At 43.5% G+C, this 27,439-nt stretch overlaps 1 protein-coding gene across 1 annotated transcript; it reads left to right on the top strand.

Moving 5' to 3' along the window:
• The first annotated feature begins 122 nt into the window (after positions 1–122).
• On the top strand, positions 123–20,648 carry LIX1L (limb and CNS expressed 1 like). The gene is made up of 6 exons (XM_035097933.2): positions 123–605; positions 7,588–7,751; positions 9,387–9,527; positions 11,340–11,435; positions 15,651–15,728; positions 16,289–20,648. The coding sequence occupies exons 1-6, from the start codon at positions 254–256 to the stop codon at positions 16,529–16,531; spliced, it is 1,074 nt and encodes a 357-aa protein (XP_034953824.2). The 5' UTR covers positions 123–253; the 3' UTR covers positions 16,532–20,648.
• The last annotated feature ends 6,791 nt before the right edge of the window (positions 20,649–27,439 follow it).

Below are 27,439 nucleotides of genomic sequence, written 5' to 3'. Positions count from 1 at the left end.
CCCCGCTCCGGCCGAGCTGTCATTCGTCGGCCCCTCCTGCTCCATCCTCCGCCTCCGCTCCTGAGGTGCTCGCGACCGCGACGAAGCCGAAGCCCCGCCTCCTAGCTCGTGGAGGGCGCTCCCATTGGCTGAGCCCTTAGCTCGGGCACCTCCCCCGCTCCGGTGACGGACACTTTGGCATGAGGGGACGGGGGCCGAGCGTTTCTTTCGCCCCTCAGTCGCTCGACGGGCCGCCGACGCCTCCGCGCTCGCCATGATGATGGAGTCGCTGCGCGTGCAGCGGCTGCAGCCGGGCGTTGGGGGCACGCTGCGCTCCCTGCGGCCTGGCGTGACGGCGGGAGCGTGCCTGGCGGCCACCTCAACTCCCCCGCCGCCGCTGCCGCCGCCCCCGCCGCCGCTCGGGCTGTCGCTTACCCTGGGGCCTCCCCCGCCGCCGCCACCCCCGCTGCCGCCTCTCCCGCCTCTCCCGCCGTCGCTCTTGCCGGGCGTGACACTCGGATCCAGCCCCCCGGGAGCCGCGGCGACGGGTCCGCCCGCCGTGCTGAGGGAGGCCGTCGAGGCCGTCGTCAGGAGCTTCGCCAAGCACACGCAAGGCTACGGCCGCGGTGAGGATGAAGGGCTGCCTCGGCCACCGTTATCTGATTTTCGCCTCTGGGCGTGTGCAGAGTGCCTGCCTCTCCCATCCAGGCTTGCATAGCGGGACCAGTTACCGTGTCATAAGCTTCGCCTAGCCTACCTGGCAGTGTTGTAAGGATAAAGGCGGCCGGGGAGGAGCCTTACAGAAGGCCCAGAGTTTCTAGGAGGAAAAGTGGGGTGAAAAATGTAAGGAACGAGGTCGAATGTATCCCTGAGGGGAAATGGTCCCGCCTTCCCATTAACCAGCTGTTTAAAAAAGCATGTGGAGTGGTCCTGTCTCTTCTGATGGACAACTTTTTAGACGTGAGGGCTGAAGCATGTGCATAATTCAGTTGCCTTCTCTTAACCGCAGTCTGCCTTGCAGTGCTCTTGTGACATCAGGCAAACAACTTCATTGCACACATTTTGGTGCCTGCTGTCTGACAAATATCTGACTTTTAGAAGACATATGAAGGCAGCCCTTTAGGGAAGTTTTTAAACTTATGAGGTTTTATTGTGTTTTTAATAAAGTGCTCTGTTGGGAGCTGCCCAGAGTGGCTGGGGAAACCCAGTCAGACAGACTGGGTATAAATAAAAATTATCATTATTATCATTAAAAACAATTATAGTCATTCATTTTTATTATTATTATTATTATTATTATAGATTAAATTTATACAGTATACTGCCCTTCATCCGTAGATCTTGGGGCGATTCACAGCATAAAAAGTTTAGATAAGCCTATTTAGATATGTAGGAAGGTTGATGTGTGTTTTTATCAGTTTTTAGCTTATTGTTTATTTTAGTTTTTTAGCGTTTTAAATAACTGATAATTTGGTGCGTTTTTCTGTAAACGGCTTTGCAGGTTATTGCTTTCTTTTTAAATCAATCAAGCAGTGTAGAAATTTTCTGAAACAAAAAAATAAGTAAAGCAGAACAAGGGAGAAGACTTGCAGAATACCTAGAGCTTCTTAGAGGAAAAGTGAGATAGAAATGAAGTCAAAATGCCTCTGAGCAAAAAATTGACTTGACTTTTTACGAGTCAGCTGTTTACATTTAAAAGGTGAGCTGAGTTTCTTTGATGACAAGCAACTGACTACTGTGTCTATTTCTGGAGGAAAATTGTCCTGTGGATTTCAGAAAGGGAGTGCTGTGTTCTGGTGAACTGGGGAGCCCCAGTGGTGTGGATTCTTGAGTCTGGGGCTCTTGGAGAGGGAAGAAAGTAATTTGAGGGTGTTGGTACAGGTGTTGTGCACCTGCAGTTCTGGATAGAAAGGCACTCTTCTTCCCATCGCCAGCCCTTGATTGCTTGCTTCCCCGCTGAGAATTTTATTTGTTCATTGATTTATTTTAAGTATGGAAGTTAGCATTTTTGGCTTCTATATTTGAAGTAAAAATACCGGTAAGCTATTTAAAATCCTACACATCTGAAGCAACCATTGTTTCTCATGTAGGCTGTGTTATGTGGCTTATGTTAGGTCCAACCATAGGGTAGATGTCTAGAATGTTAGTTTTCAGATAGTGTTGAATGAAGGGGTCTCCCCCAGACCTGAGAAAACTTCCCATCAATCATGGTGAATCCTGCTCCCTCTTCCTATCCCTTTTTCCCCCCCAGAATGGCTGTATTTTTTAAGCAATGTTTTGTCCTTGTTTTTGGATGAAATGGGTCCGAGGTAGTTCTTCTCTGTTCTGTGAAATTTTTTCTAGCCTGCTACAATTTTTTTGTTCTGGGATAGTACAGAGGGCCCTAATTGTGAACGTGCTCCAGGGTAGCCTCAAAATGGGCCATCTTCAAGACTTGTTTGGTTGGCTTATGAAATGCAGGAAAGGAGCAGTTAAAATGAGTTTTTGCAAACATTTATGTGGGAAAATGTTGTCGTCTTCTCCAAATGGGGGGACTTTGTGGCCACTTGGGGTGTCAGATGTTGGCCTACAGCAGCAGCTGGCCCAGTAGACACTGCCTTGCAGGTTCTAAGCAGCAAATGCTTGGCAGGCAATCTGTGACTTAAACACAACACTGCTTTCCTGGCTCTCAAAGGCTTTGAGGCCATGTGGAATCATTTACTCTTTCCTATTTAATATGCAAGTCAGATGTGCTGTCATACACAAGGTAGGGACTAGAGTACAGTATGTGATCCAAGGCCATAAACAGTGGATATAAATAACAGCCAGTGGTTCTCTGACTGTAAACGTCTTCATTCTCGGGTAGGAAATGTAAAAATGAACTGCTGCTTTTCGTACTTGTTGAGGTCTTTGAAAGATAATTTCTTTCAGTACTTCATGCAATGAAAGGGGTTTTTGAACAATCACCCTTTTTTGCTGCTCAGTAAATTCCAGTCTTATAAAAAAAACCAGCTAGTATCAATACGGTACATGGGTGCTGATTGAGAATAGTGTTCTGTTAAACACAAATATTTGTGAACCCTGGCATTGAAAGGTCTGATACTAGGAGATCCGTGTAGCTTTACTTAGCATATTGCCTCTAGCTTTTCCTTCAGATCACAAGCAATTGTTCTCTCTTCAATCATTTCCCTATATTCTGAAGGACTACATACACAGTCTTCAGATTACCTGTGTATACATAAGCATAGTCTTGTATAAATTTGCTTGTAGAAGTTGGGAAGACATCCTAGAGCAGCAGTTCATACTGTTTATATGTGCTGCAAGCCTGAGGTAGAACTGAAGTAACAACAACTTTCTCCCGAGGACCAAAGACAACTGTGTAAAACCAACTGTAAAAACTAGTGTGGACAGTGGCTCATGTTATAATCTTTAAGCACACTTCCGTTCTAACATAAGCCAGCTTCATTTCCACAGTGCTTTGGACAGCATTGCTTTTCCATAGTCTTGTTGGAGCCAGTAAGCAGCCTCTGGAAAGCTGTTCTTCGTTAAGCTTTTTTTATCTCCTATGTGGTGTTTGCATACTTTGAGGAAAGGCTCAGCCAACTCTTCATGGAAACCTGGACATCTTAGACATCATTGCTTGCTTTTTTAAATGTTTCTAGCCAAAATAATTATTTTATTTTTCCTTGGGCTTTTCCATCTTCCTTTTAAAATCAGAACCTCTAGGCTGCTTTTATTTAAAATACAAGTTAGTAGAGTGGTCTAGGAGAAGCGCTATGCCTATACACAGTTTTTGTCTTCTTTTAAGATGTCACAATAATGGGGTTCTTAAGAATGCTGGTGACCAAGAAAGCATTGACCCTTAGATGGTACAGAATGAATTCCATCTTCATAGTGGATTAATATATTTTGACAGCTTGAAAAATACCTCTTCGGTAAATAATCTGTGTTGTGCAGTATTACCACAAACTCCCTCGCTCTCTCAGATCATATTCACTTTTAAACAATAACTTTAAAACAGTAACACTGCTGTTTCTAAATATTATATTAAAATGCAAAACAGGACTTTGCTTCTAAGCTCATGCATTTTTGCAACCTTAAATATGAAACTATTTTGTTGTATCTTTTCTAACCAAAATATTCATACTATTCGTGCTTGGGCTGCTGGTGCTGGTTTCCATCTTCTGGGGAAGTACTAATTTTAGTCAAGGAGTGCGGCTGCTTAGCATAATTATCCACTGTCTGGCCTCATGCTTTCACAAACATAACACTTTGCAGTACAAAGGGGACAGTGTGTAACGGGATCTTGTCTGGGCTGAGAATAGAACACCCATGCTCTGGCTACAAAATACCATTTTCGCTGCTTTCAAACATCACAAACAGACACAAACCGGTTGGTTGCTTTCTTGACACATGATGAATTGATATTGTGTCATGAAGATTCTAGATAAATAAAGTATGGGGTTACTGGGACAAGAGTGCAAGCTAATGGCCAATTCTGAGAGAACAAACACTTGCAGACAATTCTTAGAAGCATAGTGAGCAGTATTACTAAAGACTTTTCACTCTGTTTGGCCATAGCCATTTCCACACTGAGCTAGAATGCTATTGTTTCATTTGGTGTGTATTCAGCCAAGTCCTACTGGGTAGACCCATTGCAATTAATCAACCTAAGTTAGTCATATCTATTGACTTCAGTTGGTATACAGTGGTACCTCTGGTTAAGAACTTAATTCGTTCCGGAGGTCCGTTCTTAACCTGAAACTGTTCTTAACCTGAAGCACCACTTTAGCTAATGGGGCCACCTGCTGCCGCCGGAGCACAATTTCTGTTCTCATCCCTGAAGCAAAGTTCTTAACCTGAGCTACTATTTTTGGGTTAGCGGAGTTTGTAACCTGAAGCGTTTGTAACCCGAGGTACCACTGTACTCTGAGTAGGACTAGCACTGAATACCCACCCATATACTCTAGAGGTATACTTTCACACTGCATGCATGGGAGTGGGGGCATTACAGTGCAATATACATCCTTCTGTCCATGGGTGACTTACACCAACTGTTGATGTCGAGCATCATAACATATATCTAGAATGTTTATTTAACACAGAGCTACTTAGTTCAGCTGACGGGCTGCTTTTAACAGTTAAATTGACCCAGCCCTGAAATTTTCTCTCCCAGTTTTTGATGCGTGAGTAAAGCTGCCCTTTGAAAAGAGCAGTTGGGCTCTGGTAAGTGACCTGGGTGTGTGTGCATATTTTATGTGCCACCCAGGGTAGAATCTGCTTTAGGGTAATTATTTTGATTGATATTTTTTTTTGAGCAAGCAAATAAAAGGCATACTAAAGTAAAACTGCTAATATATTTAATTGTGTATTATGGGTTCAGTTGCTCTGTGATAGCTTGACAAACTACTACAGAAGAAATCTTCTTCTTCTTCGGAATGAAAGTGCATGTTTGACATTAGTAAAAATAAATTTTGCTTGCCCACATTTGAATTCCAGGCATTCAATGGTTTCCCATACAGCATACTGCACAGATTGTCTATGGTTTCCTGTGAGTTCCTTTCATTAGTAACTGCTGTGCTTGTTTGTGTGTGAGTGTACATGCACATGTGTATAAAGGAAACCCCAAATTTAAAAAAATCTCCATTAATAGTCATTCCTCAGAATCTTGCTGAAACTATTTTAGCAACATATGTATCTATTACAGTATATCTCTTCTTCCTAGAGCTAATCAAGCTAGTTCACATTAATATGAAAATTCTTTTCTTTGCTGTAGATTTGCATGGAGAAGAAAGATGGGGTGGGAAAAATCTATATTTGATGCACCCCACTTAATCAATTTCTCTTGCTCCTTGCACTTCCACAAATTATGGTATCCATCTGGATTGCCTAGATAGGGTGGGTTGGAAGGCGCCGTTTTGCAATTGTTCCAGTCCTTTCTGGAGGGTAGAGCTTCAAAGATGCTATTGGAATTTGACTACTCAACTTCATCGGCATTGGCCAGTGGGATCTGCAGTGTTCTACCTCCATCCCCTGTTTGCTTAGCATCTAAATGCAGCTACTGTACTTGGAGACGTTGTCTGGAGATGTGGGATTGAGTACCATCAATATGCTGTTGACAAGCACCAGTTACATTAAATTCTGGGGAGGCAGTAGAAGTCCTGAACGAGCTTGATGAAAGACTGGATGATGAACAAGCTGAGATTGAATTGAAATAAGGCAAAAGTATCTCTATTTGTCTGAAAAGCTGATTTGGGGTTAGGCATCTAGCTTCTGTTAGAGCTGATAGCACTCTACTTGAAAAGCCAGGTTTTGTGTCCTTGTGCTCTTGATCCTAGTATTGCTCCTTGGTACCCAGATGGTAGCTGTGGACTTAAATGGTTTTATATAGCTGAGTCCTGTGTACCAGCTGCATCTTTTGCTGAGCGAGGCAGATTTAGCTATTACCTATAAAACATGTCCTAGTAACATGAATCAACCTTGAATTTATCAAGAAAGATAGGTCATAGCATTTTATAAAAAAATATATAAAATAAGTTGGATCATTGCAATGTGCTCTTCTTGGAGCTGCCCTTTGAAAAGAGTACAGTACATAAATTTTAACAGGTGCACAATGTAGCAGAGTTGTGACCAAAACATTTTTTAAGAAAGAGATCTAGAACATGGTTGTTGTACCAGATTCTTTGCCTTACAGTTTATTTCCAAGTGTAGTTCAAAGTGCTGCTCATTTCCTTTAAAGCCTTAAATGATTTAGGACTAGGGCACTTGAAGGTTGGATTCTGCCCACCTACATAGCTTTTCATTGGAGACCCTGTTCAGTGTTTTACCACCAAGTGAAACTATTCTGTTGACAAGACCTTTATTTTTGTGGCTTTGTAACTCTACCCAAAGAGGTGGGTGGTCCTAATAAAGGTATTCTCCTACTGTGGATTTCTGATATTTTTTCCATGGTCCAGTATGTCTTAATTCTTTTTTGTATATCTTAAAAATACTTGTATGATGTGCTATCCCAAAATCCTTAAATTTGCTGAGAAATACCACATATGATTCTTGAATCAGCTGCTTACTTTCTCTTGTATGTCTCTTTCAAAATCTAGCACAGAAAAATATTATGAATTGTGCTAGGTGTGTCTGGGCAGGTCAGTCATACTATTAATGGATGCTCTTAACCTGCCCACTCTCAAACTATTTTCAGTTGCATCAGAATAGCACAAAAGGCATGATGCAGTAGTATCTTTGTTTTTAAATGTCAACAGGCTGCCTATTTTTAGGGGGAAATGAGTTGCAATTTCATGCTCTAAACTTTTTTCTGCCTCAAAACAAGTCCTTTGAGGCATTTTTAAAGTCAACCTGGGTATAGTATTGCATGCCTTAGAATAACATTTACTCAGTAACTATCACCACAGGCTTTCCTTTCCCTCCTCTAGCTTTGGATATATCCCAAGGATGCTGAATGTCTAGGCAAGCTTTAGATTTAGCTGCTGACCCTTGGTCATGGTTGAACCTGTCTTTGTATCTCTCTTGGGGGAGGGGATGATAAGCAGAAAATGATGATTGTAGATTATATTCCTCTTGCTGCCTTCGGTGTAAATACTCTGTTATGATATACGCCTCTTTCTCTATTTTCAGTCAACGTTGTGGAAGCTCTCCAGGAATTCTGGCAGATGAAGCAATCACGTGGTGCTGATCTGAAAAATGGTGCTCTGGTGGTTTATGAGATGGTCCCATCTAACAGTCCTCCTTATGTCTGTTATGTCACATTGCCTGGGGGGAGCTGTTTTGGCAGTTTTCAGGTTAGAATGTGTTAGCTAGATATTTTGATTACTGTACTTTTTGTTGTGGTGGTCTGGAACTCTGATCTTAAAGTTCCTTAGGCTGTGTGCAGATGACTTTAGTGGAGCAAAGCCAGAAAATTTCCCTTCATATCACAACCATGGCACTAGCCCTGATCTAGTACAGGCAGCTAGAGAATTGTACAAATATATCCTGTGGATATGAGAGCTGCTCCGTGGTCTGTGTATGTGTGTGTGATTCATCACGGGCACAATCTGGTAGGCACAACAGTTACCACAAAATGTGCATGCATCTCTTGCAGTGGTACTAATTATGTTTGGGAGGGCTTGATTTTCCCCAACAAAATGGTTCTGGATTTAATGGTGACTTACTGGGCAAAAATGGTGTCTCTTCTTAAGCTCACCTCAACTAGGAGGTTTTGCTTGATAGATGCCATTCCTTTCATCAAAATGTGTGGCCTGTCTGTACGGGAGTGTTATCTCATACAGTGGATAGCTTAAAACCAATTTTCCCATTAAGTTTTTTGCCTCTAATTTCTAAACCAGTGTTACCTGTTCATACTAGCAGGCAGTCCTTGATGGGAGCATCGTTGTGGTGTGTGCATGTTTGATTTCTGTTCTGCAAATGTGACCTTAGCATGCAAAAATTTGAAATAGTGTTGTTTCACACACCACAATGATGAAAAATACTGCCCGTGCTCCTTCAGCAACAACTGGTGGATAGGCATGCTGCATCCTTTCCTTTGGGCTATTGGAAACAAAATGGCTAGCTTGTTCTCGGGCGAGGTGCAAATGGAGGTAGAGGGTGTGGCAATAGATAACGCCCAGCAAAACATCTCCATACACATAAAAACCCACACGGTTGGGTAACTTGTAATTTTATATTCCATTTTTACACTTAGTAGACTGTTTGAGTGAAAGTGTGGACTGGCAGTTAGAAGAGCTGGATGTTATGTGGATGGATACTACAAACACTCACAAACTGAGACACAAGCAGCCTCAAGCCTGCATTAAACTGTTGTGTGGATTATCCCTTAAAGTCCATCCAATTGCTGTAGTAAATCATAAGTCTCTTGATTGTCCAAGACGCATGTGTGAAGCATTGTGGTGTGTCATTGTGCCATAAACTTCAATATATCGTCCTTCCCACCTCAATTCCAGTAGGATACAGACTTAACACTTGGAAGTCCAGGGTGGCTGTTACTTTTGGCTGGACCTAGGCTCTGTGTAGTGGGCTTAAAACAGGTATCCCAAAAAAGCAATCCTTCTTTCTGAACTGCCTACCCACTTGGAGAACAGCAATGGGAGTTTAGAATAGGGTGTTCACAGCTTGGTTTGAACTAATTAATTTTGTTGACAGATCCAGCTGTGGTATTTCCTTCTCCAAATAATATGTGCTGACTTCAGCTGCCTGTGTAATTCTTGCATTGTAGATGACTGGAGTTTCTGGGTTTAAAGAGCCCGTTCCTAATGACTTCAGGATGTTGGAGAGTACCATGTCAGCATGCATAGCTGCAACCTAGTAATTTGGGGTAGAAATACATACTTCATAGTATGTGGGATCTAACTGATCTTGGCTTTCGTGATTCCTGTTCTTAAGCATGCCCTGTTCTTCTGTCTCCGCCCGCCCCCTAGTTTTGTCCTACCAAAGCTGAAGCCAGGAGGAGTGCAGCAAAAATCGCACTGATGAATTCAGTGTTCAATGAGCATCCATCCCGGAGAATCACAGACGAGTTCATTGAGAAGAGTGTTTCGGAGGCTCTGGCATCTTTCAATGTGAGTGCTTTTCAAAGCCGTACGGCTAATTGGTGGAGACAGAATTGCTGGGAAGCATCACGACTCCATGGGAAGGGAAATTCTTTGCATCTGGAAACCCTTATTGGCAAGGTTTCTAACAACTCCGGGAATGTCATAAAAATAAACTGTTAAACACCCATCCAGCCCATGCTCTCTTCTCTATTGAATGCAGAGCTTCTCCCAGTTGCTTTCTTGTTAATTTGCCCTTGACACTTTCACTACACCCTGTGTGGAGGCGCTCTGGAGTACCAAACTGTTCTAATTCCAGAGCCATGCAAAAGCACATCAGAGTTTTCTGAACTCTGATCAACATTCTTGTGAAATACTTTTTTAAAAAAAACCTAAAAACTTAAAACTCTCTTTTTGTGGTCCATGGTGGGGGTGGAATGTTTGATCTGGGTTCAAATCCTGCCTCTTTCATGGGTTTATGGGACAGCCTTGAGCTACCGTAATTGCTCTCACCTCAGCCTTTGTCTCTAAAGTGGGAATAATATTGAGCTTTTCAGTGTTGAGGAAAAAAATAGAATAAAGATCCTGAAGTGCTATGCAATTGTAAGATCATAGATTTCATTACACTAGACTCTTGATTATCTGAAAATCAAGTTCATATATTTTTGTGTTTGATATCTTCTGCATTAATTACCTGCTTCCAGAAGGAGTGGCTCCAACTACCAACCAGCCATTGCTTTTCTGCTGTAAATTACAAGCAGAATTGGAACTGACTTTCTACACATTTGCTTTTTCTATGCATACATTCTGTTACATATAGAAGTAGAGTGCCACAGAGTTCTGTCCCAGGCCTAGTGGTGTTTAACATCTTTATAAATAACCTGGGTAGAGGTTATGCTCTTGCAGATGACACCAGACTGAGTGGTGCTGAAGACATCTACACACCTGTAGAGATTGCACATCTCTACTGCTCTATGGGTTGTGGGGGGGAGTCCTAACTTTCTGCAGCCTGAGAATGGAAAACCACAGGAAAAAATACAGGGTGACAATGTTTGGCTGATGCCCTGTAAAATGCGTGACAATTCCACTCTAAATGCCTAGTGTAAGCACTCAATGCTTAATTAATAAGACAGCAAAATGTAATGAAGTTCATTGCATATCTACACTCTAAACTTTTTGTTGTGTACGTATTTAAGCGCCATGGCTTCACCCAAATAATCTTGGGAACCATAATATGGTGAAGTGTGGGGGTTTGGCTAAATTGCTAGCCATACTCTTGCTGAGCCACAGTTCTAGGGACTGGGAGTGTGAATGGCTATTAAACTAGATGAACTCTGGTTTAGTTATTTCTGTGTGAGTGTAACTGGAATGCCTGTTGTGTGGCGTGAGGAAGCTTATTGTGAACCATCAAATTGACACATAAGATTCATTCTTAACTAGCTTGTGTATCTTTCTTCAACTGTCCTGCAACTATAAGAAAATGGCTATGTTTACATGTAATGCTAAACCATGGGTTAGTGCTATGTGTGTGAGCTAGAATGAGCCTGAGCAAAGCCTTGGGCTTGTGGACTCACCCTTCCCTCTCTTCTTTGGGAGTCGACAAGAGATGGGGTTTGCCAGTGTTTCAGTTTCTCTTAATCTCAGTTTAGTCATAGTTTGTTTATTTATATACAGATTTCCCCACAAATACATTTTACTCAGAGCAGTTCACCAAGGCTGCCCTGTGTGAGAAAGGAGGATGTCTATTAAAGATCACACTCTTGCTTGTATCCAATTGCTGTGGAAATATCTCTTTAGAAGTCTGTCTGCCCTAAGCTCCTTGAATATTTGTCTTTCCTGCAGGGCAATAGAGAAGAAGCAGATAATCCAAGCACAGGCATTGGTGCTTTCCGCTTCATGTTGGAGTCAAACAAAGGAAAGTCCATGTTAGAGTTCCAGGTACTCTTTTTAATATGATTAATCATTCCTCCGGGGCTGGCCCTACCATTAGGCAAAATCAGGCGGGAGGGCACAGCAGCTACATGTTGGGGAAGAAGAGGAGTGTGTGCCATGTCGGCTGCCTTGTCCTAGCCTGTTGCCCTTGGGCGCCGTGGAAGACACATTCTCATTACCAGTATTAAGGTAAGATTTTGCTGCCAGCCTGATCAATCTATGTACATGGAATGAGAGGTGGCTCCGCCTTGTACTTTGCCACAGGCAGCAAAATGTGTTGGGCCAGCCCTTCATTCCAGCCTTGTGTGCTTTATGCATAATGGGACCAGTCAGGCTGAATTTTTAAAAAAGGCTTATTAAATGCAAAGTAGAAAGGGAATCCAAGTGGTTTAGTAATGCAGTATTTTTTTCCAGTTCAGACACACACTGCTGAGCAGCAGAGGGCTTAATTTGCTACAACTCAGAAAGATGAGTATTTTAAGACCTTTGCAATTAGCTTTAAAATAGGTTCTTAAGGGATTAAAGCAGGCATCCCCAAACTTTGGCCTTCCAGATGTTTGGGCCTACAACTCCCATGATCCCTAGCTAACAGGACCAGTGGTTGGGGAAGATGGGAATTGTAGTCCAAAACATCTGGAGGGCCAAAGTTTGGGGATGCCTGGATTAAAGCTTGTAATTGATTGGTTTCAGCTGGCAGTAGCCTGAAGTGATAGTTTTGGAATTTCTTACCAACTCTAAATCCTCAATCTTGTAACAAATTAAAGAATTCATGCTTTGTATTTATTCTGCTTTTAGGAGGAAATAAATTTGTCTAGTTCTGTCACCCCCTCCCCTCCCCCCTCCGGACCACTTCAAAATTGCTAAGAGTTGTGATGGAACACTTAATTATTTTTCTGCCTGTTGTAGCAGTTGTAATGCACTGTGCTAGATGCTATATGGTTTTTCATTTTCATTTTATTGCTTCTTTTATTTCTTATTGATGGTGTTTGAATTTTGTAGAATTCACATTGTAATAAAATAAAATACAGTATAAGAAATAAAAGAAGCAATAAAATTAATAATTAATATTAATATTTAATGTGATGGATGTGCCCGTCCCCCTTCTTCAACCAGAATCCACAGACATGCTGCGGACTACCTGAATCAAGCTCCTGCGCCATTGGTGGCTCATGGACCACAGTTTGAGAATCCTGCCTCTACCGTAGTTTATACTGCAGTGGGACTTGAAAGCTTAGTGTCTGTGAGGTATCATGCAGGATGCTTAAGCAATTAAACCTTAAAGTGCACTCATGGAATGTGAATGTTGCTTATTGTGTAGGAAGAAATCTCTGATGATCATTCTGTGCCAGCAGCACACTGAATAGACAATAGAGAGACATTCTGTCAAGGGAAAATTGGGCCCCAGGGTTTCACTGCTAGGGGCTGGAATGGAGCCAGATTTATTTTTTATTTTTATTTTTGAAGGCAGGTGCCTCAGCCTATGACCGCAGATCAGCCTCCCTGGTGCTGATGTCTCCTTCTCTAGTATAATAACATTGCAGGAGGTTAGCAGAGCAAGGTTTATATTAGTGGCCCTGCTTATACAGAGTGACTCAGTTGGTTGTGTATTACCTCCTGCTCTTGCTGTACTTATGGACCTGCCTGCCTGCCTGCCTGCCTATGTGAGAGAGGTTTATGGGATAGTTTTTGGCCTGAGCCTCTGCTGGCCTTCACGCAGTGTTGTAGCTCTAGGATTCTTAGTGGTACATGCACACAGAAGACCCAAACCATGAGAATCCCTGACGGTCTTCACAGTCCTTCTATGTAAGTGTCAGGGTATCTTCCCAAGACAGCTGGAATGGTTCTTCTAGGCAACAGGCCTGCATTGTCTTGAACTCTATCATGCTGCATTTTTGCTAGCCTCTTGGGACATACAAAAGGCCTTTGTAAGAGCTGGGATTTTCACCCATGGCGCTGTGATCCCTCTGCCATATGACACTGTTTTGGAGAAAAACAGTTGGGGAACAGTTAAGCTGGCACTCAATCCCTCTCCCCACCCCAAATACACAAACTTACAACAGATTTGTGGAGGCTCTTGGCTTTTCTTTTATTAGGGGTAAATTCACTTGGTAGAATTCTGCCAAGAATTTTGGGTGATACCACTTTTTTTAAAAAATTGATTTATTTTCCATGGTACAGAAGATACATTTTGAGAAAACAATTGTTACAACAGTAAACAACAAACAACTTGTGTAATATGATTATTACATAGCATGACAAAAGTCTGTAAAGTTTCTTTTTATTATTCTAAAAGATCATGCCACATTTCCCCATGAGTGTTGGGTGGATTCCTACTGCAGTGTTAACAATTAATGTATTCAGTAAACATTTGCCATATGTTATAAAAGGAATAGGGATTGTGTGTGTCCTTTTCTGCTCTGACCTGACATGTTAGTTTCTTGACCAATGCTGTTGACCATACGCTGGTGTAACAAGAATTGAAGTTAAGCCCAACATCTGGCTATCTCTGTATGGACAGCTGTTAATAGAAAGGTTAAGTGGTCATAATTAGGGTCATCTTGGGCAGATGGGATAGTAAGCCCAAGTAGTGCTATTGCATGATATATTTCAATGGTTTTGTTATATATCAAGCTTACTTCTTTGAATATATTTTAATGATATCGCAAAGCCACCACATATGGAAATACGTAACTTTGACTGTGCACTCTCTCCAACAATTAGGGTTGACTTCCTAAGATATTTGTGATAGCCTCACAGGTACATAGTGCCACCTATGCAGAAGTTTTAATGAGGATTCCAATTTTTGCATAAACCAATTTCAACGATATCTTGGACCACAAAGCTGTCCACTTTTCATTTGCTATTTGTGCTTCTATGTACATCTCCCACAGCATTTTTGTGTACAAAAGATTGCTACATTTTAGGTTTATTAAAGATTTATAAATTGAGAAAGCTATACCCTAAGAGAATGGAGAGAGGTTGGGGGACACCAATTTTATGTATTTATACCCCACCCGTCAAAATCTTTCCCAGGGTCGTTTACAGTGGTAATCATACAAAAATACTGTATAAAATAATTAAGGCATACAATAAAACACAAACAACCCACAGTCTAAAAGCACCATAAAGCTGATGAACATGGATTTAAAATTCAGAGTTTTAAAGGCCTAGGAAAAGCGAAACGTATTTCCCTGTTGCCAAAATGACACCATGGAGGCAGGCAGGCACCCTTTCAGCCTCCCCAGAGAGAACATTTCACAAATGGAGCACCACAACTCTGAAGGCCCTTTTCTTTAGTCACCACCCACCACATCTGTAATGATGGAAGCTTAGAGGAGCGCTTCCAAATATGATCTCATGCATTTACCGTAAGTTCTTTTAGAGAGGGCAATCCTTTATTCTGACTCCTCCCTGTGAATGGACTGAAAGGAAAATACCAACACTTTGGCTAGGGCCTGGAACGGACTGGGAACCTGCGTGTGTGTCTCTCTTCCCACCAGCAAGAGACCTTTCCAGTGCCTGGTCCCTGTTAGCAGCCTCACAGCTGTATTTTGAGTTTCCACACCATTTTCAAAGGCAGCTGCATGCGCAATGCCTTTGCAGTAGTCTAATGGACAAGGCTACCAGAACATGGTCAACTGAGGCTTAGCTATCTTGGTCTATAACAGGTAGCAGTTGGTGCACTAGAGCTCCATGCCACAGAAGCAGGCAACTAGCAACTCCAATAACAAGTGTGGTTCTATGAGCACTCACAAATGGTGATCCTGCTTTTTTAGACAGAGTGCTGCCTAATTAGATTTAAGCACCACCTTCATAGATGGATGAACTATCCACTGTCAACAACAACTCCATTTTTCTGAATTGACCTTGTTTGTTGGCCTTTATCCAGTACATTACAGACCCCAGGCACTGGTCAGTGCTTCCAGAGTCTGATGAAAAAGAGAAACAGAGTTTGGTGTCATCCCCATGTGGACAATGCCTCACTCAACATTCTCATGTAGGTGTTAAAGAGTGGGTGAGTGGGAGCAAGATGAAGCCTTGTGGGATGCCTTAGAGTTGAGCCATAGTAGGCGGTGGAGGTGTCTTTTTCACTTTCAGAACATCTAGATACACTTCCTGTGAGAAGCATTTCATCCATCAGTGGACATCTCTTTAATTTCCTTCTCTTTGCTTCATTAGTGTTGAAACAGTGCTTAAAATTGGGCTGCTTTCCTTTGGCAGGAGCTGATGACCGTCTTCCAGCTGCTGCATTGGAATGGCAGCCTCAAAGCCATGCGAGAGAGACAGTGTTCGCGACAGGTAAGCAGAGCCTGCAGATGGGATTCCTGAACCTTTGGACTGACAATCCTGTCTTCTGTGTGGGATTTATGTGGCTGCCAGTGGATTCTCCCAATGCAGTATGGGAGGGTGAACCCAGGTGTAACCCATGAACGTCTTTGTAATGAAGGCTTTTATATGTTGCCACTTGCCTTCAGCACAGGCTGGGTAAGCTTTCCTATTCAACAGAGTTTATTTGAGTATACTCACTTGGGTCTTCATGGGACTAGTGAATTCTGGATAGATCTACTTTCCAGGCAGGCACACCAACAAGAAGTGATTGCATAAGCTTTCTTGTCGCTCCAGCCCTCACTACTGCATCTTAGCCATGTCTATCTGTGCCAATCAATTTCTGTTTTCCCAGACTTCTTTGAAGTCCCACTTAAAATATGCACCATCATCTCAGTGGCAGATGGGCTGGCCGTAGTGGTTCCTCTGTGCTTGGTCCCTGCCCATTCCATTCCACTGCCCTTGTGTTTGGGCGACACTAGTTTCATCAGTCAAGTGCTCATCTGCTGATCTCTTTCTCTCCCTCCCGCTAGGAGGTGTTGGCTCACTACTCTCACCGTGCTCTCGATGATGATATAAGGAACCAGATGGCAATGGACTGGGTCAATCGGGAGCAAAATATCCCAGGGGCTCTTTCAAGGGAGCTGGCCTCAACAGAGCGGGAATTGGATGAAGCCCGGCTGGCTGGGAAAGAGCTGCGGTTCCACAAGGAGAAGAAAGACATTCTGATGTTGGCAGCTGGCCAGTTGGGGAACATGCACTCGTCCAACTGTTGAGAAACCCCAGAGAGCTGTTCGGTTTCCCCTTCCCTTCCCTACACTCTCACTTCACAACCAACGTGCTAATGGGGCATGACCTAGAGCTTGTTACAAAATTGAAGGGGCCAAAATGTCCAACCAAATTCTCCTAATTGGCTTTCAGATTTTTCTTACGTTATCAGTTATGCAACATGCTGTTTGGATTTTGGATTTTTAAGTTTAATCTGGTTGTAGATTGTTGAGATTTGGCAAGTGAATAACCTATATTGCCAAGCAGATAGATACACCCACCCCCTATTTTACTGACACACAAACGCCATTTTTCAATATACTTCAGCCAGAGAGAAATATCTCAAAATCTGAATGTTGAAACTTGGTCAGGTTGAGTTTGTTCCTAATTGAGCTTCAGTTCTAACCTGAATCACGTCACTTAAAGAGTGTGCACAGGTGCCTGTTTTTGAAGAATAGGAGGCCATTTGCACATTTTTAAAACCTCTTTGTTAAAAAAAAAATTCTGTATAGATTTTATAATGTACTTGGATATTCTTAGTTATCTTTTTTCTCTTTGGGATAGAGAATTTCTTAATGATTCACTATAGAGCACATTTTTAAATGTAGCCTTTTTTAGTGTTAAATATACTAATACTCATTTAGTCCTCAATTCTATCCAGGTACTATACAGTATTAAGTGGAAATGTAGCATTGCCAAGAGGATACTAGTTTTGCCATGGATATAATGCATAAGCTGTATGTTAGGCGAATGTATTCCTGCAGTTTATGTAGTTTGATACACTCCTCTTCCTCTTGCCACCTGATAAGCACAGCACTTAAAAACACTCCTCTTCACTGTTCTCGAACTACTATTAAGGTTTTTATTCAGTTGGTTAATGGCACCTTGTTCTAGCTGGTGTCTTGATTGCAAGGTTCCACAGAGTTTGAGCAGTTCCCTAATGCTGCAAGGGACGGGGTGTATTTCGTCGTAGTGGCTGCATATGCGCGTCACTGTGTACCGTAGTTAATGGCTGGCTGTCATGTCACTCCTCCCCTAGCACAAGTGGGAGCAACAAACCGCAATCTCTGACATAGTGTTACATTTGAACCAGAGATACTGGGTTGCTTTTCTCTCTCATAAGTAAAATACAACTCATCTAGTTGCGCTTCACGAATGAATTGCGTTCATGCTTGAGTCACTTAAAGGAGCTTTCCAGGTTCTAGAGATTTGAGTTCACTTTGGGACATTCCACGCCAAATCACCTGGTGTAATGTGTTCTCACAACTCAAATATTTTAGATTTTTTGGTCCAAAATTGGCTGCAGGAGAATTTTTTTTGAAAATTTCGATTTTCACGCGATTTAGGCTAATGCACTTTCTGCGTCAGTTTAGAAAAAACCTCCTGTTTCGCTTATTTTGGTATCAAAATAAATCTAATTGTGGCCTCTTTAAAAATTAGTTATAAAATGGTATTAAGTGCCACAGAAAAGGATCACCAACCATTCAAAGTGAATTTTTGTCATTTTATTCCTGGTAGGTTCCAACCACAACTAACACGTTTATCAATCTGAGTTGTGAGAACATGGTTGAGTATTAAAAACAGGTGATTTTGTGTGGAGTGACCCCTTTATAATGAGTCTTAATGAGGAGCTCCCCGCCTTTGGCATTTTAGTCTCTCTCTGCTTGCCTCTTGCAGGGAAGGAAGATAGATGAAGTGCTGTTTCTAAGGTGCTCAGCTGATTTAAAAGAAAAAGCCCTGACTCATTTTCTTTCCCTGCTAGCTTCAGCTTCTTGATGAATGCAGAATCCTTTGATTGGGTTGCAGATACCATAGGCTTATCTTGAGTCAAAGGGGGGAAGCACTAATCGAGCAGCCTCCTGTGTCTTAGGAGACTGCATTGGCAGAGCAGTCTGTGAGTTAGCCTGTCCCCCAATAGCTAGAGCTACTTGTTTGTAAGTGAAGAACTGTGATTGTGCAGCTGCAAGGAGAAATGCCTCTTTGTTCGAGCAACATTAGAAAGTTACAAAAAATTGTAGAATACAAACTTTATATATGTATGCACTTTTTATATAAAAAAGAGAGACTGAAACTAGGAGCAGGACTCTTAAATAGCAATACTGACTATGTATATAGAGAAAGTTGCTTGAAGCTTCAGAGACAGAAGTGCTCTGCAGATCACGTGTAATATGAGGGAAAGCTGATGTAGATGTAAGGGGGAATCATGTCAGCCACCCAGAAGCCAAGATCACTCATCTGCACTGTGAGGAGAGCATTGTGTGTTCTGTGTCTGACTTTGTCACATTAGCTTGGCAAAGAACTGCCTTCCAACCCACACCCTTAAGATTTGGGACTAAGACAGTACCATGAAGTAGCAAAATGTGATGTTTAAGGATTAAAGGGGGGGGGAAGGAAAATAGGTTGCAGAGGGGGACTACGCCTCTCAAGAGTGCCATGTGACACTTTTGAATAATCTTCCTGATTAACAGTGCAATCTGAGGAAGTCCTGTTGAGTTCAGTGGGTTTTGTTCCCCTTTAAGTGGGTACAGGATTGCAGCTCTAATTGAGCTTGCTTGAGAAAATTTTGTTACCACCTAACACTTAAATATCTTATTAAGCTGATACAGTAACAGTACTACTCCCAATTTTCAGTGCGTAATTTGAGGTGAAATTGGGGCTATACTACTTTATTACTTTATTAGTTGTGAACACAGAACTAGTGGGTGACTGTTACTTCCAGGTTGATGCTAAATCCAGTGGAATCATTTGTGTACATAACATTGACTTTATTTTTAAAATTGCATAAGGAAAATAGCAGTAGTGGTGATTCTGACTCCGAGCTTTATGTAGTTTACTTACGGGAGGTGGGGAGCTATCCAGAAGCACAACTGTAGGACTGTGTGATTGGGGAAGGGGACTATTGGGCTAACATTAGTGCCATTTTGAGTGTTTCCTATCCCGGATTTTCAGGGTCTTACTTGTCATCAGAACCTGTTGCACCTTAACCCATGTACAACAACATTCCTGTAGCCTTGGGTTTAATTGCCATGGTTACACTTTTAAAACGCTTCACTATTTACAGGGTAGAATTAGAGTTTAATCAGAACCTCCTTGATGTTGCCTTTCTGGTCTTGACATTGGGCGTGGAGATTGTTTGTGGCTGGAGGGAATGAGGAGAGGCAGAAGACAGTGTCTCCCATTTATTTTCTCCCCACTTCCTTGCAAGGCATTAGCTTAACCTTACTGTGAACAAAGATCTTGGATCCCTTTGATTCTTTCTACTGAAAGGGAAAATAGCCTGGCTTTCTGTAATTCCATCCTGGAAGTCATTTTGTGTTATAATGTGTTTATAGTAATTCTTCTATCTCAGAAGATAATCTTCCAGGGTATTGTCACCAGGAATGATGGAGCTAGATGACCTGTGCACTTGGACTATATTTTAACTAGAACAAGCCCGTGAATTGATACTGCCTTGATCAATTTGCCTTGTTCAGCACTCAGAGGGCAAAAGACATTTAGTGGAAGAACAGTCTCAGTGCTGACAGCTGTATATAGCAACACATGGTATGTGATAGTTTTGTTGAGTCCTTTTATAATTAAAACTGACAGGCCCTTGCTTATAATCTTATAGGAGATTGGTACAAAGTGAAATTGCTGTCTATAGGGCCCGAGAGACACAAAATATTTGAACCAACGTCAGCAGGTAAAACACCAGATTGCTTCCCCAAGGTTTTTTAGTAACTTTCACATGCATACCATTCCTCACAACTAAATGGTAGTCCTGCAAAATGTGGGTGAGGAGAAAGGGGTGTGTCGGCTGTTAATGCACTTCTGTGTCCTTTGTGTACTGCTTAGGAATGCAGTTGTATACAGGAATAAGAACTTGGTGCTTCAGGAAGTGTGGGTAGAACGCTCTGAATTGGGCATTAGAAGCTGAGGACAAGACACACACACACAGGGATCCAAGTTAAGTCATGACTAACCTGGTTCTGTTGGTTTCAGGTAGCCATATGTTCAACTAATTTAGTCTAGATACAACCCTATGTGTACAGGATTATTTTCCACCTGGGAATCGCCTTACTGAAGCTGAGGGCCTTTAGTCTCTTAGCCAGATGGTGTATAAGCAGGTGTATAGTCCTTTAGTGAGACTTTGCAGTCAGACCTCCTAACAGATACTTTATAACTGTGGGAGCTCAGACTACCACTTTTAGAAAGGGAAAATAGACAAAGGGCTGCAGAAGATATGTGGAGATGGTAGTTGTTCCATAGGGAGCTCAAGAAGTGGCATTATTTTGTCCTCCACACTATGTCCATTTGTATACCTGAAATAATAAATCAGTCTTGTCCTTTATATATATATTTTATATACAGATTTGTTTACACAATAGTATTAACGTTGAAATGCATTTATAAAGTTGGCTTATAAATAATCCTTTGACAGTTTGTATATGAATGTCTCACTTGCCTCACTTACTACTTTCTATTAGAAACAAACTATGTACAGGGTTTGAGTTTTTCCTTTCCAAACATGTGGCTCTTGAATTTTCCTTGCGGAGATCTGCCTACAGACGTTTGCCTCTGGGCAGGCCCCAGCTGTCACCTATAACCTGATCCCCCACATCCCCTCCTTTTGGTGCTGGTTTTCTGAATATGCTGCCCTCCTCCTCCTCCCCTTCCTTCTCTTCATTCAATATTTCTACTGTCCAGGTTTTCAGTGCTGTTTTTTTTCTAGTTCAGAGGTTACCTAAAACAGTTCTACATACTGTCTGCCTTTTCTTTTACTATAAGCGATAAAGTCCAGTACTTAATTTTGTAATGCATAATTTTATACAATAAAATAGCATTTTTTTGAATCTCTGCTCTCCTTGGTTTTTCCCCAGTTAGAAATTTAGAAATTATGCCATTAGATTTGTCCCCAAAGCTTGTTCTGTCAACAGGTTAGAGCCTGGCCCTAATCTGTTTCTTCTCTCTTCCTTCCCCCACCTTCTTAATGATAAGCCTTTGCCATTTGGCTGCAAGAGCTTAAGAGCTCCAGACATCATCCTGTCTGCAAAATTAGTGTATGGATTGATACCGTAGTCTAGAGTGGCATTGACATTCAGGAATGGCTGCCCTTTGTCACTCTTCCTAAATGCATGATCTTTTTTCTTGCAGTGAAAGAGGGAATGCTTTTGGGTACGCTTCAGTTCTTTAAAACATGCTTCTCCTGGAGATGGAACAGGGGGAATTGCCCCTTCCTCAGCACATTGCTCACTGCTTTTCCTTGGATTTTGAGCTGCATCAGAGGAGCACATGAAAGGTCTAGTTCTTTCACATTAGAAGTCTGTGCTCCCCCCCTCCAGGGCCTAAAAGTCATTTAATTCATCTTGCAATATATTCCCCTTACAAATAACACTTAAAGCTCATCTACCTCTCATCTTCCCTTGGTCAAGGTATTTTATAGCCAGCTGTGTAGTACTGTTAGGTCCTCATCCAAAAATGCTTTCTACTCATGGCTGTAGATACATACAAGACTACTTTTTAACACAGGGAAATCTTCTCAAAAGTTGGGGGTAGTCTTATTTATACAGTGAGTATATACCAAACTCTATATTTTAACTGGAAAAGTTGGGGGTCGTCTTATACGGCCAGTCATCTTAAACGCCGGTGATATAGGCAAAAATCTGTCTTTATTCCCTTATTGGGTTCTCCATCGGTTGGAGAATATAACAGAGGCCAACCAGAGAAGTTTGAGAAGCAAAGCCTTTATTTTCGCTGTTGCAACAGTGTCCTGCCCTTAAGAAGAAATTTGAAATTGGTTTCAGCCCACCCCCCAGAAGCATCACCCATACATCACAGAAGGGGTGTAGCCCAAGACCCCCCTCCCTAGATTCATCATAGGTACATCATGAAAGGGGAGGTCTGGTGGCAGTAATCTGAGCATCCTGGACCCTGCCCCCTGCCCCCAAAACCTAATCAACCAAAGAGAGAGATATTTACATTTCCCTGTTTCCCAGCCAAGTTAATCACACCCTTTTGTCTGGCACTCAGGTATCAGGATGCCAGGGATTATCACTTTAATTCCTGAGACAATGAGAAGGTTCCCCCCACCCCCCTTCTTCCTTGCAGAGGAACACCTGGTCAGAGAGAGAGAGAGAGAGAGAGTCAAAATGGTGTCAGCCAGGCCTGTCTTCCTGTGCTGCTTCAGACATGTTTCTGTACATTCATGTACATGTTTTATGAACAATTATATATATATATATATATATATGACCTCAAAATTCTTATAACACCGGAAAATATGGCAATTCTAAAATCTCCCGTTTTCTCAGTACAGTATTGGGGAGCCCATATTGCTTCAGGAGGCCGTGAAGCAGAGATGTGATGCTATCAGTCCAGTGCTTGTAAGCCTCACTGACCCCAGTGGGACTTGCTTATAAATCAACAGATTGTAAAATTCCTTAGCATAATGCAAATTATTTGCTAGTTACGCTAATTTCTCTAGCTCACCTGCACACCTCAGTGGAACATTATTGTTTTATTGCGTTTATTTCCCCAACTTTCTTCTAAAGAGCTCTAGCTGGCATACAGAGTTCTTCCCATTTTATCCTCAGAACAACCCTTTGGGGTAGGCTACTGGCTCCATGATTACTGCAGATGGTGACAACAGTCACGAAATTAAAAGACGCCTGCTTCTTGGGAGAAAAGCAATGACAAACATAGACAGCATCTTAAAAAGCAGAGACATCACCTTGCCAACAAAGGTCGGTATAGTTAAAGCTATGGTTTTCCCAGTAGTGATGTATGGAAGTGAGAGCTGGACCATAAAGAAGGCTGATCGCCGAAGAATTGATGCTTTTGAATTATGGTGCTGGAGGAGACTCTTGAGAGTCCCATGGACTGCAAGAAGATCAAACTTATCCATTCTGAAGGAAATCAGCCCTGAGTGCTCACTGGAAGGACAGATCCTGAAACTTTGGTCACTTCATGAGAAGAGAAGACTCCCTGGAAAAGACCCTGATGTTGGGAAAGACTGAGGGCACAAGAAGAAGGGGATGACAGAGGACGAGATGGTTGGTGTTGTGTATTGAGTCAAAGGATTTTATATCTGTATTATTATTGTCTGTATTTGCATTAGGATAAAGTAACTGCCTTTTGGTTCCAGAGGGTACAGCTACTATTGGTTCATTTAAGCTGCTGTATTTGGATCCTCTGTCTTATTGGTTTCCTCCAAAAGGCAGCACTGTGATTGCTCGATATTGTTCCCTCCAAAATGTATCCCTTCCTAGCTAGTTCCCTGTCCCTATAAATGTAGCTTTCCTCTCCTCAGTCTTCAGTCTTGTTCACTGTAATAAAGAGCTGTTACTAGAGAACTGTCTCCAGCATGTTTTGTCAAGAGAGCTGAAATCACAAACCCCACGTCACAACAACTGGCGACGAAGGTGGGATCCGGAATGCTGAGGAGCGGTTAAACACAACCCTGCCTCAGAGTCCGGATTGCAGCTGAGAACAAGACTCACTGGCCAGCTGAGAAGACGACCCTGCCCGCTAGGACAATGGAGAGTCCAAGGGTATTGGAGCCCTTCCAGCCATCAGAGCCCCACACCTGGGAAGACTACGTCGAACGCTTCGAGTTCTTTGCAGTGGCTCAAGGGATCACTGATGCCAGCAAAAGAAGGGCCACATTCCTGAGCTACTGTGGGCCCGAGACCTTCAAGCTGGCCAAGGCATTACTTGCTCCAGCGAAGCTGAGTGAGACATCTCTCAAAGATATTCTTGCCTGCCTAACAAGCCACTTGGCGCCTACTGAGACCAAGATGGCCCGGCGGATGGAGTTCCATAAGAGGCAGCAGCATGCTGGGGAGTCTGTATCCACATTTCTGGCTGAACTCCGGAAGCTCGCTCAGCACTGCGGCTTCCAAAATCTGGAAGAGACTCTCCTGGATCGGTTTATTGGTGGTCTGAGCAGCAAGAAAGCCAGAAGACGCATCGTGGCTAAAGAAGAGGTTACCCTTGCTTCAGCCTTGAAAGAGGCCACCGCCACGGAGAATTATGAAAGAGAGGAGCTTGATGCCAGTCGCAAGGCCACTAAGCCACAGATAGAAGTTGCACATGCCATGGACGAGCTAGAGGCTACTCCGAGCCAGAGCCCAGTCCGTGGGGTCGAGTCGGTGCGTCAGGCCTGCACAGTGCACAGAGATCGCCGAGGCAGTTGCCCAGGTTGTGGCGGAAACCATGAAAGGAAGAGTTGTCGTTTCAGGGATGCTATCTGCCGGACGTGCGGAAAGACGGGTCACATCGCCAGGGTCTGTAGATCGGCGGCGTCGGGAGCGACAGGAGCACCTAGACTGGAGCATCGCAGACCGCCCACAGCAACTCGTTTTCTAAAGGACTGCCACTACGTAACGGAGATCAACGGGAGGGCCGTGCAGTTTCCAGCGCAAGGCAAGGCACACGTCAAGGTGAAGATTGAGGGTCAGCAGTGCGACATGGAGGTGGACTCCGGATCCGCATTCACCATCGTGTCGGACCAGACCGCGAAGACATTCTTCCCCAGGGGTAAGTTGCCCCCTCTGGAGCCCTTTCCGGCAACCTTGCAGTCGTACTCAGCAGGCCGCATCCATGTTATGGGAATGTGTGCCGTGAGAGTACAGTTCCGGGACAAACAGGCTGTACTCAAACTGGTGATTGCGAAGGGCAGTCGCCCCAGTCTCCTGGGCACTGACTGGTTCCCTGCCCTGGGACTGAGTATCTCAGGGCTTAATTCAATCCAAACCTGCCCTGAGATGAGTGAGGTATTATGCAAGGAATTTGCTGGTCTCTTTAATGGAAAACTGGGTTGTTATAAAGGGCCCCCAGTTGACTTCGAGTTGGACCCCGGGGTGGCTCCAATCCGACTCAAACCAAGGCGAGTGCCATTTGCACTGCAACCCAAGATCGAGGCAGAGCTGGATAAATTGGTCAAGCAGGGAGTTCTCTCACCCGTGGACTCTGCTAAGTGGGAGACTCCAATCGTCACACCCCTTAAAGCAAATGGGGAAGTCAGGATATGTGCAGATTACAAATGTACTATCAATAAGGCACTCAGGGGAAACTCATACCCCATTCCAGTCGTATCACATCTGTTGGCTAAACTGGCTGGGGGCAAGGTGTTCGCCAAAATTGACCTGGCACAAGCTTACCAACAGCTGCCAGTAACCCCACAATCAGCGGAAGCACAGACTATTGTCACACATAAAGGGGCGTTCAGAGTTAACAGATTACAGTTCGGAGTTTGTGTGGCCCCAGGGATTTTTCAAGGGCTCATGGAACGCCTGTTAAGAGGTCTGCCGGGGGTCTTGCCATTTTTTGATGATGTTTTGATTGCTGGAAAAGACCCACAGGAACTGGTTGCGCGTGTCCGTGCAGTGTTGCTCAAGTTCAAGGAGGTGGGGTTGCAACTGAAAAAAGAAAAATGCAGTTTTGGGGTGCCAACTGTGGATTTCTTGGGGTTTAAAATTGATGCATCAGGCATCCACCCCACAGATGCTAAGATTAAGGCCATCATCGAGGCACCACGACCACAGAACAAGATGGAGTTGCAGTCATTCCTGGGACTTATTAACTTTTATCATTCGTTCTTACCCCAGAAAGCTTCGGTAGCTGAACCATTACATAGACTATTGCAGAAAAAGAATGTGTGGCGATGGGGGCGGGAGCAGCAGAAGGCTTTTGACTCCTTGCGAGGAATGCTGAGTAGCAGGAGCGTCCTTGCTCATTATGATGAGTCAAAGCCGCTGGTCCTGGCATGTGATGCCTCTCAATATGGTCTGGGGGCTGTGCTGAGTCATAGGGAACCGGATGGGTCGGAAAAGCCCATCTCTTTCTATTCCCGTACGTTGTCGCCCACAGAGCGCAACTATGCTCAAATTGATAAAGAGGCACTGGCTATTGTGTCCGGAATCAAAAGGTTCTATGATTATTTGTACGGTCGCCATTTCTCCATTGAAACGGACCACAAACCACTGTTAGGGTTGTTCAACCCAAACAAACAAACGCCACAAATTCTCTCCCCCAGAATGTTGCGTTGGTCAATATTCCTGAATGGGTTCCAGTACACCTTGACCCATGTGCCGGGGAAACAGTTGTGCCATGCTGATGCGCTGAGTCGATTGCCCCTTCCTGGCGGGAGAAATGAGGATCCTGCTCCGGCGGAGCACATTATGATGCTAGAAACACTTCCGGGGGCTCCTGTAACAGCTACGGATATAGCTGAGAAAACTAGGAAAGATGCTGTTCTCTCCCGTGTGCTCACTTGGGTGGGGAGGGGGTGGCCAGGTGGTCCGCATGAAGAAAAATTCAGGCCTTATGCGACAAGGCAGCACGAATTGTCCATGCATAAGGGTTGTCTCCTATGGGGAGATAGGGTGATAATCCCAGCACCACTGAGAAACAGGGTTCTTGAGACGCTTCACATGGGACACCCGGGAATGGTCAGGATGAAGTCGCTAGCCCGATGTTATGTGTGGTGGCCTGGAATGGACCAGAACATAGAACAATGGGTACGAACATGCAAGGCATGCCAAGAGGTGCGGCCAGAAGTGGCCAGAGCACCAGTCCACTGGTGGGAGCAGTCCAGGACTCCCTGGAGCCGGCTGCACATAGATTTTGCTGGGCCATTCCAAGGGAAGGTCTTTTTGGTTATCGTTGATGCATATTCCAAATGGTTAGAAGTGGCGATGGTCCCTAGCATGGCATCAGCTGCCGTAATCAAGGTGTTGAGGCAGCTGTTTGCTACCCACGGGTTACCTGAGACCATTGTATCAGATAATGGGGCAGCTTTTGTATCCCAAGAATTCAGGGCATTCTTGGCTGATAACTTTATAAGAGGGGTCACATCCGCGCCCTTTCACCCATCCTCCAATGGGCAGGCTGAGCGCATGGTAAGAACAGCCAAAGAATCCATTGCGCGCTTAATG

Source organism: Zootoca vivipara, chromosome 17 (assembly GCF_963506605.1).
Source record: "Zootoca vivipara chromosome 17, rZooViv1.1, whole genome shotgun sequence".
Classification (NCBI taxonomy): Eukaryota; Metazoa; Chordata; class Lepidosauria; order Squamata; family Lacertidae; genus Zootoca; species Zootoca vivipara.
The sequence above is the reverse complement of the archived record's forward strand: the minus strand, read 5'-3'. Positions and strand labels throughout refer to the sequence as shown.

What these genes read in the sequence shown, in the direction of transcription:
- LIX1L (XM_035097933.2), top strand. Translation starts at nt 254, where the DNA reads ATGATGATGGAGTCGCTGCGCGTGCAGCGGCTGCAGCCGGGCGTTGGG. An exon ending in GCTGTTTTGGCAGTTTTCAG is followed by an intron (nt 7,752 to 9,386) that starts GTTAGAATGTGT and finishes CCCGCCCCCTAG; the next exon opens with TTTTGTCCTACCAAAGCTGA. An exon ending in AGAGACAGTGTTCGCGACAG is followed by an intron (nt 15,729 to 16,288) that starts GTAAGCAGAGCC and finishes CCCTCCCGCTAG; the next exon opens with GAGGTGTTGGCTCACTACTC.